This window comes from Canis lupus, chromosome 13 (assembly GCF_003254725.2).
Source record: "Canis lupus dingo isolate Sandy chromosome 13, ASM325472v2, whole genome shotgun sequence".
Taxonomy (NCBI): domain Eukaryota; kingdom Metazoa; phylum Chordata; class Mammalia; order Carnivora; family Canidae; genus Canis; species Canis lupus.
This window is the reverse complement of record NC_064255.1, coordinates 9,251,767-9,264,477: the sequence shown is the minus strand read 5'-3', so window position 1 is coordinate 9,264,477 and position 12,711 is coordinate 9,251,767. Positions and strand designations below refer to the sequence as shown.

Below are 12,711 nucleotides of genomic sequence, written 5' to 3'. Positions count from 1 at the left end.
GAATGCCAAGATATTTTTCTCAAAATTTATTTAGGAGTTGCTGGATATATTTATACATAGGAGGATCCCTTCTCCTAATTTCACAAAGTATAAAATCAAACTAATTTTGTGGATAAAGTATAGAATCAAATAAACTTAGAGCTAAAAGAAGCAGAAGATGGTCCAAGACAGTTTTCTGAACAGAAGTTCACTCAAGAGTATTTAAACCATATTGGAAAGTATGTGAGTGACCATTTTCTCAATTCTCCCAAGAACAGTACACAGCCAATTCCATTCCAAATCCATAAAAACGTTAATTCATTACAATGACTCATTGATTATAGAATTTAAATTATTTTAATCTATTTAAAGTAACCACTAGTATTAGTATGTCAGAGTCAATAATTAAAGTTTTCATAGTTCTTCAGTTCTTCACTTTTAAAAGCATTTGTATAAGTCACACATTTATCCCCATATTGCTTTATCAACATTATGATTTTTCCTTATAGGATTTTGATAATTCCATTTGTTATAGAATTTTAATAGTAAGGTTGGACCTACAAAAAGGAACCACAGCCACAACCATAATTACTTTATATTATTAATCGCTTCTTGCTGATACAACATCTAGTTTTAACTACAAGTCAAGTAAAAAAAAAATTGTGTTCAAAACACATATTTCTGTTTATAACACATTCTGGTAGTACTAATGTACACATTTTAACTAACTTTTTATATTTAAAACAAGTAAAATGTCTCAATATGATCCATTGGTATGATATATACCACTGCAATCGCTGAATAGAAGCTAGAATTTATAAATCAGAAGCAAATATAAAGAAAATTTAAAGATATTTTTAAAAAGGGCATAGCAGAATTCCATATCCTCTGATTTCTGTAACAACAATGAATAGGCTTATATGAACATTCTACTTTGGAAATTTATTTGGAGTAAAAACTCTAGATCTAGAGTAGCAATGCTGCTTAAAGTAGCTTATTCCCATGCAAAAAAAGAATGGCAAGATGATAAATATATCCAGCAACTCCTAAATTGCTACATTTTGCCACCGTGTCCACAAAACAGTACTAAACTGGTAACACAGTAACTCATCTTTTCTACCAAAAACAAACAATAAAACAAACAAAAAAATCCCTTACTTACTACAATGACTTGCCCAAACAGGTTAAATGAATCAAATGAACAGATTCTGATTTTCATATAGTTTAAAAACTATAGAGATATTTATTTTCCACTCACCCTAAACCTGAAAATTGCCTCTGTGGTCAATTAGAAAAAATAAATGGTCATTTTGTAAACACCTAGCTTCAAGACCAAAAAGAGTTTTGTGATACAAGATAAAAGACTAGGTCGAACACAATTATCATTTCCCCTAAGAGTTAGTTACTTTTCAGATGCTTTTCTGTCTTTATATTTCTTGATTTCTTGCGATTTTTCAGTTCATTTCTCTTAAGTATACATTCAACTCTATCTCAATGACTCTTTAGAGACTCAAAGCAATACTGAACGTGGCCATTTCAAGGTGAACCAAATAATAAATAATAGGTTAAAAATAAACTATAGCCTATTTTAGAACTAAATACAGAAATATTAGAAACACATGCAAAAAAGTTAAACTGAGAAAGAAAAAAGAAAACAGAGGTGATATATTTATGTAGTTCTTAGAGGACATGAAAGCAATAAAAACTGATATATCTCACTATATAAAAATACAAAGTTCCTGTAAGTTAAAAATCAATATTAAAAAGATACATAACAAGGATATATTTTTGACAGGACAAAGGTTTGTATTCTTTATTTTTTGTCCTTTATACATAGAGCTATTAAAAATCTTTTACAAAGTTGTAACCAATTTTTCACCTATAAAAATTTACAAAGATTGAAAAAAATAATGGCACTCGGTGTTAGGGGGATCTAATAATTGCTGATGTGAGAGTAAACTGGTAACTATCTTTCTAGTGAACAACAGGAATGATTTATCAACACCACTAAAAATGTGCGTATCTTATAATCAAGTAATTCTATTTCTAAGAATTTAGTCCAAGGAAACAAACTAATACAGAATTACAGTAAAAATGAAAAAAGGGAGAGAAAAAAAAAAGATATCTATTCCTCTAGGAAACTGATTAAAAATATTAGAGTACATCAATAAGATGGAGTAATATAGTCATTAAAATCACACTGTGAAATATTTATTGTGATAGGAAATGTCTGTTAAAACATGATTAAGTGAAAAGCATAAACTATAAAAATAATTCTATTTTAGGTTTCTGTTTCAAGAAGTACTAAAGAAAATAAAATATAAATTATAGATAAGGTGATGCAATTACACATAATTCTGGTCTTTGTCTTTACTTTTTACTTTGTTTTCCAAATTTTCTTCATTAGGTATTTCTTTAACTTAAATTCCTTGATTAATCTGAAATGTTTTTAAATGCTTTTAATCATGATATCTTCAAAAGTCACAAAAAAATTTTAAATAACTGTCATCTGTTTTAGGGACAAAATAAAACTAATGTTGATTGTTTTGTTTTTCTCCAAAAATTCAGTTTCATGTTATTCAAATTATATACCGTATACTTTACAAATGCTGACTTTAAAGCTATGAGAAATGGAATACAAAATTAATATATCACTGTATATTAACTATACCAGAATAAAAATAAAAATAAATGTTAGAACAAAGCTTTGAAAGATGGAGACATTACCATTTAAGCCAAATGCACTACCACTCTCACATACATAAGATAATCCTGAGTATGTTTACATATGTGATCATATAAGCATATATACATCTATATGAACATGATTCAGAAAATAATTTACTAATAGAAAAAAAAAAAAGATTCTGACAGCCAGAGCACAGAAGAGAACTGAAGAATGGTTCCCAGAATACAGTACACATTCATTAAATGATAGCTATTACTTTTATTTTACCTTCTGGTTTTACTACAAATAACAGATAATTACCTTAATTCTCCATTTCACATTATACATATAGCCCTGGGCAAAGCTAAGACATAAATGTCTTCATTCTATTTTATTTCCTGTGTCAGCTATTTGTAGTATGAGAATGAAGTTATTCATACACAGTAAGAATATGCACATGAGAATCTGATTCTATTCCCTCAGAAAGAAGAAACAAAACAATGTATATACTTCGGATTGAGAAGAACTAAGGGAGAAAAGAAAAAAAAAATCCTGCCTATAGATGGAGGTTAGCATTAATGCTGCAATATTAGAAAACTGACTAAGACTAGGCTAATCCTCTCACACTGGGATTTCCTCCTGTCACTGCATCAATAAAAAAGCTAACAAAAACATTAAATATCCAATAAGCAAGTTCCTACAGCATTCAACATTCTTGATTATTCTTGGTCTTTTACCCAGGCAACAGAATGCTTCTACTTTGGAAAAGTTGATTCTCTTAATTCTAAGACTAATAAATGCATACAATTGACAGAATTTTTAAACAGCAGGGAGTATAATACTCATTGTATATTAGAACAACTTAGACTCTAAAAATTCACAATTTTGAATCATTAAAAACAGCCTTAATTCAGAAAATACAGGCCATTCTAATTCCAAAGAATCCATCTGTATTTGAAAGAAAAACATATTCCTCAAACAAAAATAATTAGCAAAACACAAATGAGCTAATTAAAGCAATTCACATATTATAATCAACAAACTGATCTGTTATCATTTATTTAGTTAATTTAAAATGACATGATTCATATTCTTTCACCAATCCTTCAGAAACCACTATGTCTTCTGAACTTATCTAATAGTGATAAAAAACTGCACTCCTAACAAAATTTACAACTTACTCGTGTTCATTGATATAAAGTTCTGCAAGTTCATGCCAGGCTTCTTGGTCCCCAACAAATCTGGTGAGAGGAAAAGGGTGGGGGGGAAAGGTGTAGATATTCTGTAAATGAACAGCATGGAAGCAAAAAAGGAAAATCAAATGCAAATTCCATTTTAATTAAAAAAGATTTATCAGAATAACAAAACACAATCCTCTTGTAAGACACTCACTGTTCCAGATACTCATTCAGTTCCCGAATGGCCTCCACATTTTTCCCCTGGGCTTTTCGAATGGCAATCTTACGCTTTCTTGCAGCCTATGGGTTGACATTAATAAAGGATTAAGCCCTCATGATTCCCTGGGTTTTTGTAAAGAAGGTAATTTGACTGTGCAAATTATTATCTCAATGCCAGCGAAATTCCATTGTCAAACTACTGCTTAGTGGGAGTTTATAAACATACCCTATGACATCCCACTGGGGAATTCAAACATTCCTCTAACAATCACATATGCTTTACTTTTGATGTACACAATGTATGCATCATTTCATTCAAATAAATAACCATCCAGATTCTGATAATTACAAGCCAGCAGGGAATTCTAATCTTTACCCAGCCTAAAGTCCTTTACTCTGTCTCATTCATAAGATTTGTACGTTAAAAGATAGAGGAATAGTAGAGATTAGGAAAAAAAAAAATCTCACCATGGCCACTTGAATGTCATTATAAAATATAGCTCCTGATAACTTTTTTCAGTTTTAAGAGAAAATCTATCTGTAAGTCTTTCAAGAATAATACAGGACCTGAAAAAAATATTTTATAAGTAGACAAAACATTTCACCTTGCATTTTATTTTTTTTTTTTAATTTTTTTTTTTTTTTTTTTTATTTATGATAGTCACAGAGAGAGAGAGAGAGAGGCAGAGACACAGGCAGAGGGAGAAGCAGGCTCCATGCACTGGGAGCCCGACGTGGGATTCGATCCCGGGTCTCCAGGATCGCGCCCTGGGCCAAAGGCAGGCGCCAAACCGCTGCGCCACCCAGGGATCCCTCACCTTGCATTTTAAAGTTTTTTAAATGACTAATATAAGTATCAGTGTCATTAATTTATGCATTCATCAAATATATACTGAACTTTATTGTTTAACAGGTACTCTGCAAAACAATGAAAATATGAGGTCAAAAAAAAAAAAAGAATAGATAATTCCTCACAGCAGCTCATGAGAAAAAGACACATCCAATAAAAAGACAATGATAGAGATATCTAGGGTGTCGTGGCAACATGGAGGACAGCCTAACACAAACTGGCAGAATGGAGGAAGTGTAAGGGCAGAAAGCAGAGGATCCCAGATGTGATACCTACACTGAAATAGCACAAGAAGACATTAAAAAAGCAAAAGAAGGAATTGTGTGGAGGACAGAATAGATGAAGGAACACAGAAGCAAAGGCAAGGAAGACAGCAACTTTGTGTGTAGTCAGACAGTAACATTGTGTGTACTCAAGGCTATCCATTTAAAGCTGTAGTTAACAGAGACTGGAGGGCATTATATAAATTATTAAATTTCTATCTCCTCCATCTCTGTTTATTTAATTCAATGTAGATAGCGAAACAATAAAACAAACAAAAGCTATGGCCAAGTTAAATTTATTAATTATGGACATGATCATTATTGTTTTATATAATATAGATTCCACAAGATGCAGACAAGGGAAATAAAATTAATGGTGTTCTTTAAACAAATGGAGCTATCTAACATGGGTGAAAAAGGTGTGTGTTTTGCTCTAAAAAAGTGAAAGTCAAAAAAACCAGAATCAAGAGACTCCCTACAAATAAGACTATCAGTGATATTTATAATAACAATGATAACAGCATTTTGGCAATAAAAAAAAAAATGAAATGCTTAAAAAAAATATATCCTTGATTATTCAGCTCATGCCAAAGGTCTAACACAACACCTGCCAAATGGTAGGTACTCAAGTATTTTGGAATAATTTCATTTTGTACAACAATGAAAGTGCCATAATAAACGTACCACTTAAAAAGCCTCAAGAATTCAGAAAGAAAGTAAAAGAAAAGCTCTAAAAGTAACTCAATCCTGAAGACTTTAGGAAGAATATTAAACTCCAAATGAGAGCCTTCTCCCAAGTTCTTCTGAAAATAGATGATGGATAACTTAACATATAATTTAAAAACTAATTTCTTTTGGATATGTCGTATCTAATTTCACCAATCCAACACATTTGAAACATATTTAACTGTTTATTCCTTTCACTTATCATGATACTACTTCTACAGACAATATGGTAGAACAGAGTTCATGTTTTAAAACAAAAAAGACAAGAAATAAATCTCAACTCTTGGCACTTACCAGCTTATTAACCAAAGGCAAAATATTTAACCTTCCCAAACCTCCATAATACACAAATCTCCAAATATCAATGTAAAGCAACTAACACAGTACATAGTATATAATATTATTGAATAAATGTTATCTTCCTTCTTTTTATACAGTTAGTCTATGCTTAAAATAGGTGTTAAGCCTTGCCAAAAGCTTTACCTATGAAATCTTTAAAGGCCCAGCACAGGCTTACTTAGTTTGATATTAGTATCTTGTCCCAATCTCTATAGGATTTGCACCAGTTGAGATATTACATAGATCTGGGGAAACTTGTTGAAAATACTGCACTGAAATATGACATATCAAGCAAAAAGTTAAAGTATAAACATTAAAAACAATTACCACCTCTACAGTCATGGTAAGAGCTATGGTATGAACACTGTATTGGATACCATTATGCACAAAAGTTTCAAATGAAGATGGGTATACTAAAAACACCTGTCTAGCTGTTAATTCATTTTCTCAGTAATTTAACAACAGAACCATCTCTCTACTGCTAAACATACACTGATTTTTTAGGTCAGCAATATGCTGTAGAATATAGTTTGTAAAGCACTGCTGTAGTGTTTCAAAGATAACTAATCTTTAAAATCCCTTTTAAAAAACAATCCTTTTGTAAATGATGGAAATCAGAGGTTTAAACAACTTAAATGCCATCAGAGAGGTAAGATTAAAAATAAAATCAGAAATTTCTGATTCCCATGCTAGATCTTTCTAGGAAACTTCCTGAAAGAATCCGAAATATTACAAGTAAAACAAGTTATTATTATTATTTTGTATTATACATATTTGTAGTGGGAGGAATGTTACAATTTTATAATAATGTAAAACAAAGAGAAATTCAGTATTTAATATAAATTTATTTTTAATAAATAAATTGTTGTGTTCAATTTGTTGGTGTTCAATTTGCCAACATATAGAATAACACCCAGTGCTCATCCCGTCAAGTGAGAAATTCACTATTAACTTAAATTCAGTATTAACTTTGCAACAGCCTATTTTAAAAATGAAGAGCTTTCCACCTAACATTTCACTGAAGGTTTTAAATATACCCTTTTTTTTTAATTCAATTTGCCAACGTATATTAAACAACTTAGGAATCATACCCTAAAATCTCTATTATATAAGCAGTATGTTGACTGATCATGTAAAACTTAAGATACAGCACTTTATTTCCTAATAGTCTAAAGTCTAAAACAAACTTTTAAGTGGCAACTCTTAGCTACACAAAGCCAATCTTCCTAATGAAATTATGTATGATAGCTTAAAGAAATACCTACATGGCAATAATTATCATACAGGCAATAATATATTATTAAGTTACATACCAAGCAACAGCCGTTTCCACCTTATTTCTTCTAAAGAAAAATACTACCACATGCTGGCCTAAGAACCGATCTTTATTTATCATGATAATTTTATAGGGATTTCATTTCTGGCCAAGATGGGAACAGATTTATCCTTTTGCCTGAACCAACTAAAGAATTAGACTAAATACACGCAACAATTTTAAGGCACAGGACAACAGGCAACAAAAAACAGTGATCCCCGAGAGGCTGAAAATAAATGAGGTGAGCCCTATTTTTATTGCCCTGGCTCATTGCTTTGAGAATTTCAGGGATCCTGTGCAAAAAGAGAAAAACCAGGGCAGCCCCAGTGGCGCAGCGGTTTAGCGCCGCCTGCAGCCCAGGGCGTGATCCTGGAGTCCCAGGATCAGGTCCCACATCGGGCTCCCTGCATGGAGCCTGCTTCTCCCTCTGCCTGTTTCTCTGCCTCTCTCTCTGAATAAATAAATAAATAAATAAATCTTAAAAAAAATAAAAAATAAAAATCTAAAAAAAGAGAAATATCAGGCTGAGTTCAGTGGACTCTCTGAGTTCAGGAGCTGCGAGCCCAGGAAGATCAAAGGCTAGAGTTTGTAGACACAGCACTGGGAAACAAAGAATACAGAATAAAAACTCTAGATTCCTCTTGAATCTCAAGGGTTTCCCTTGAGTCACTCAGCTTTGGGTACCCAGAAGGATTGTAATGGGGAATAAGTAACTAGCCCTATAAGCATTTTCTGGACCTCTCTAAGGTCTAAGACCCAAAAGGATCAAATCGTTTTCAAGTAACTTAATTATATCCCACAAGAAAGCTCAAGAATATATTTTGGAAATATAAAAATGGAAAGGATCAAAGAAAACTTCTGAAAATAATAGTTTTGTTCACTATCTTGATTATGGTGATGGTTTCACAAGTATACAAATGTCAAAACTTATCAAACTATACATCTTACTTAGATATATGCAGTGTATTCTATATCAATTATATGTCAAAACAGTTTTAAAATAGAATTAATTGGACTGTTAAGTAGGATCTTGAATATTTATCAATTTCCATTTATTTCTTTCTTATAGTTTTTTTTCCTGAAAAATATGCCTATGTTCTGAATTTCTCTAAATGTCTTGTTTGGATCGATCTTTGCAAATGCCAGTTTAAGTCTTAAAAACAAAAACTGTTCCACATTTTAAGTGATTATTAAGTGATTTAATAACAGAGTTAGAATGCCTATTATAAAATATAAAATATTGATGACTATGAACAAATCTTCATCAAACTTACTACATGCCTTCTGTAACATTATGTACAAAGGGGCTAACCAGCAGTTCTTCCTGAAACTTGTCTTAAATGTCTTAAAATATAAGCTTTGGGGGGCAAAGTGGGGGAGAACACCTAGGAAAGGATTAAAAGATTAAGGTCTACCAGCAAAATACAATCTAGATCTCCCCATACTGCAGATGCTGGGACACTGGCCAACAGAAGGAAAGCAGTGTTCTGGGTTCACCAAGTCTTACGCCCAACACCCTGGGAAATGTAACATTCTAAAAGCATCTTCACCCTTGGCACAGAGGCAATTCCGTCTAATTCCAAAACAAAACTTTAAATATTTCATAAATCATAAGAGGGAGTTCACATTTCAAGGTAAAATCTGTTCTTTCTGAAATATGAAATACAACTAAAACACAATAATTATTACACCCCTTTTCTGAAAAGTATTCATTCAACAAGTATTCGCTCAAGACCTACCATATGCTAGGCATTAGTTTATGCAACAGACATAATTTTTTCCATTAAGGAGCTTTCAAAGGAAGAAAAGCCTACTTTTATTTTAAAAGCAAGCAAAGAAAAAACTGACTGGTGCTTAGGCAAGCTAAGAGATAAAAGCTCACAGTAAGACTAATCCAATATTTGACTCTCACTGGTTAACAACTAAAATTTCACATTTGAGAACTACCTTTCTAAAAACCATTCACAGCTAAGTGATTCTAATTGTTTGCGTACTTTTATTGTAAAATAGTCTTTCATCCATTCCCTAACCTTTCCAATTCTACTTGTCCTAGGTTTAGATCCCCGTGATCTCTGGCCTAAAACAGAACAGCTGCCCAATTACAAATTATTTAATCTCTGCACTTTCTTCAAACTATCTCGTGTATTATTTTTTTTTAAGATTTTTATTTATTTATTTATTTATTCATAGAGACAGAGAGAGAGAGAGGCAGAGACACAGGCAGAGGGAGAAGCAGGCATCATACAGAGAGCCTGACGTGGGACTCGATCCAGGGTCTCCAGGATCACGCCCTGGGCTGCAGGCGGCACTAAACCACTGCGCCACTGGGGCTGCCCCTATCTCGTGTATTATTAACAAAGTTATTTCTAAAATTATCTGGTGGGCAGCCCTGGTGGCTCAGCGGTTTAGTGCTGCTTACAGCCTGGGGTGTGATCCTGGAGACCCGGGATTGAGTCCCACATCGGGCTCCCTGTGTGGAGCCTGCTTCTCCCTCTGCCTATGTCTCTGCCTCTCTCTCTGTGTGTCTCTATGAATATAAAATCTTTAACAAAATAAAATAAAATAAAATAAAATATAAAATAAAATAAAATAAAATAAAATAAAATAAAATAAAATAAAATAATCTGGTGGATTTTCCTAGTCATTGTCCATTTTCTTTTTTATTTTTAGAGAGAATAAGTGTGTGAAAGAGGGCATGGCGGGAGACTCTTAAGCAGGCTCCATGCTCAGAGCCTCATGCGGGGCTCGACCTTGCAACCCTGAGATCATGACCTGAGTCAAAATCAAGAGAAAGATGCCCAACTGACTGAACCACCCAGGCACCCCATTCGTTCTCCATTTTCTAAGAATAAAAATTCTTAAGTGTCACATACCAGGTTGTTAAAAAACAAAGGCCTTTTTTTTAAAGATATTATTTATTCATGATATATAGAGAGAGTGAGAGAGGAAGAAACACAGGCAGAGGGAGAAGCAGGCTCCATGTCGGGAGCCAGACGCGGGACCCGATTCCGGGACTCCAGGATCGTGCCCTGGGCCAAAGGCAGGCGCTAAACTGCTGAGCCACCCAGGGATACCCAACACAGGACTTCTTGATGCATCTCCAGTCACTGTGTACAATGAACCAATTCAGAGGTATAAAATATTGCTCCTCAAAACCCCAGTTTTTCTCAGAAGTCAAAGAGTGGGGAAGAAGGATGAGGTTAACTAGTTAGAGCACCAGAACCATGCCCTCTCTTCAACAAGAACAGAAATAAAATTTCATTTGGAAAACATATCAAAGGAGGGAGGCAGTTTGGAAAGAGAAATACAAATGGCTTTTAAAGCATATTTAAAAATATTCAACGTCTCTCATAATGCAAATTATAACAAGATAACTTTTTTTTTTTTCCAATTAGACTGCCAGAGGTTAAAAACAAAAAAGCTGATAGTACACCATGTGGGAGGATACAGGAGAAGCAGCACTCTCTTATACCACAGAAGTGAATATGGATGGCTAAAAAACTTTTGTGCAAGGAAATTTGGTAACATCTATCAAAATTTAAAATGCATGGACCTCCAGATGGATTCCCGAGTAGAAATTCATCGTACAAATGACATTCACTGCAAGCACTGTTCCAGGGAGGAAGATATCAGAATCAATCTAAGAGTTCATCAAGGGGTCTTACTTCAAGAGACTGTTTTTCAAGAAACTGTTTTTTATACATCATACAATGCAATGTTATGCAGCTATTGAGAGGATGATGTAAGGATGTGCTGACATACAGCATGATCTTTACAATGCATGCAAGAGAGAATATGCCACCATTTGCTTTTCCAACAACTCTGTCAAAAGAGATACACTCGGGATCCCTGGGTGGCGCAGCGGTTTGGCGCCTGCCTTTGACCCGGGGCGCTATCCTGGAGAACCGGGATCGAATCCCACGTCGGGCTCCCGGTGCATGAAGCCTGCTTCTCCCTCTGCCTGTGTCTCTGCCTCTCTCTCTCTCTGTCTGTGTGACTATCATAAATAAATAAATAATAAAAAATGTTAAAAAAAAAAAGAGATACACTCATACACACGTGCATATTTGTGTGTACATGAGGGAAAAAAACCTCTGGAAGAATACATTAAGAAATTGTTAACAATGTTTGCCTAAGTGAAGGAGAACATGAGATCCGGGGTGAGAGGACTTATTTTTTACCATATATTCTTTGTATTGTTTGTAATTTTTAACATAGGTATTACTTTTTCAAAAAAATATTCACAACCTTTTAAAAATAGATGGGATAGGGGCGGGAGGAGTCCATTTCAGCAACCTCCCTAAAGGAAATTTGAAAACTTCCTTTCTAATCACTTTATTCTTTCTTCCTTAGATAGACTTTGTACTTAAATAGTGCTAAGGATTCATTCAGGAGATACAAGAACTTTCATTTTTCATTAAAACTAAAATATAACTACCCAAACAAGTTATTTATCATAAACTTCAAAATATTATAAAACCACTGAGCTCTGCTGACTTTTTTGCAAGCACGTAAAATTCTTTCTTTCTAAATTTCCACAGTTTCTGTCCACCCTACTTCACTTCAACCACACTCATCCTTCAAGCCATGCAAGGCTCAAAAATCACACAGCAAGTGACTAAGGAATAAAAATTTAACAGTCTATTTTCAAAGTCCATAATCTGTTCACTAGATCACTCTGCATCCCTAAGCACAGTCAGGTGGGTGTCTAATTTGTTCTTCTATTCCCAGCACCAAGCACACCATAAGCACTAAATATTTTTTTTGAAAGATTAATGAACACATATAAAAGGGAAGCTCCAAGCTCCTTAAAGCTTGAATGAACAACCTCATTTCTATACTGGATATCTAGAAACACAGAGGCACAAGACCATTAATAGTCATATGATCACTTTCATACAACACAAAGAATCACAGTATAAAAGCCTGAATTATAACTATGGATGAGGGTGAAACTAGACTTTCCCACCTTTGAGGTAATACATTATAGTTGGTTTGAAAAAAGAAACTGTAATGTATTCTACACTGCCACTTAACTGTTTAATATAAGTGAAGTCTTCCCCTACTAGACTTAATTAGTTCTAGGTTTACATGGTTTTGTTATCTCTCTCAAAGTCTACCACAGTGCTTTCTATGGATACATAGAAACTGTCTTTATGCTTAGTAACACCCAA

The 12,711-nt window shown here is 33.6% G+C and overlaps 1 protein-coding gene across 23 annotated transcripts in view; it reads right to left on the bottom strand.

The window, feature by feature from the left end:
• Nucleotides 1–12,711, bottom strand: part of EMC2 (ER membrane protein complex subunit 2) — a 402,209-nt gene that overhangs the window by 371,725 nt on the left and 17,773 nt on the right. For 22 of the 23 annotated variants that reach the window (XR_004816012.2, XR_007401889.1, XR_007401891.1 and 19 more), the window contains exons 6-7: nt 4,040–4,125; nt 3,829–3,888 (exon numbers count right to left, since the gene is read on the bottom strand). Coding sequence is in view for 5 of the 23 variants with exons in the window: in XM_035716635.2 (XP_035572528.1) it covers nt 3,829–3,888; nt 4,040–4,125 (146 nt within the window). In the remaining 18 variants the exon portion in view is untranslated. The remainder of the gene's footprint in view (nt 1–3,828; nt 3,889–4,039; nt 4,126–12,711) is intronic. The other variant, XR_007401899.1, reaches the window with a different exon arrangement.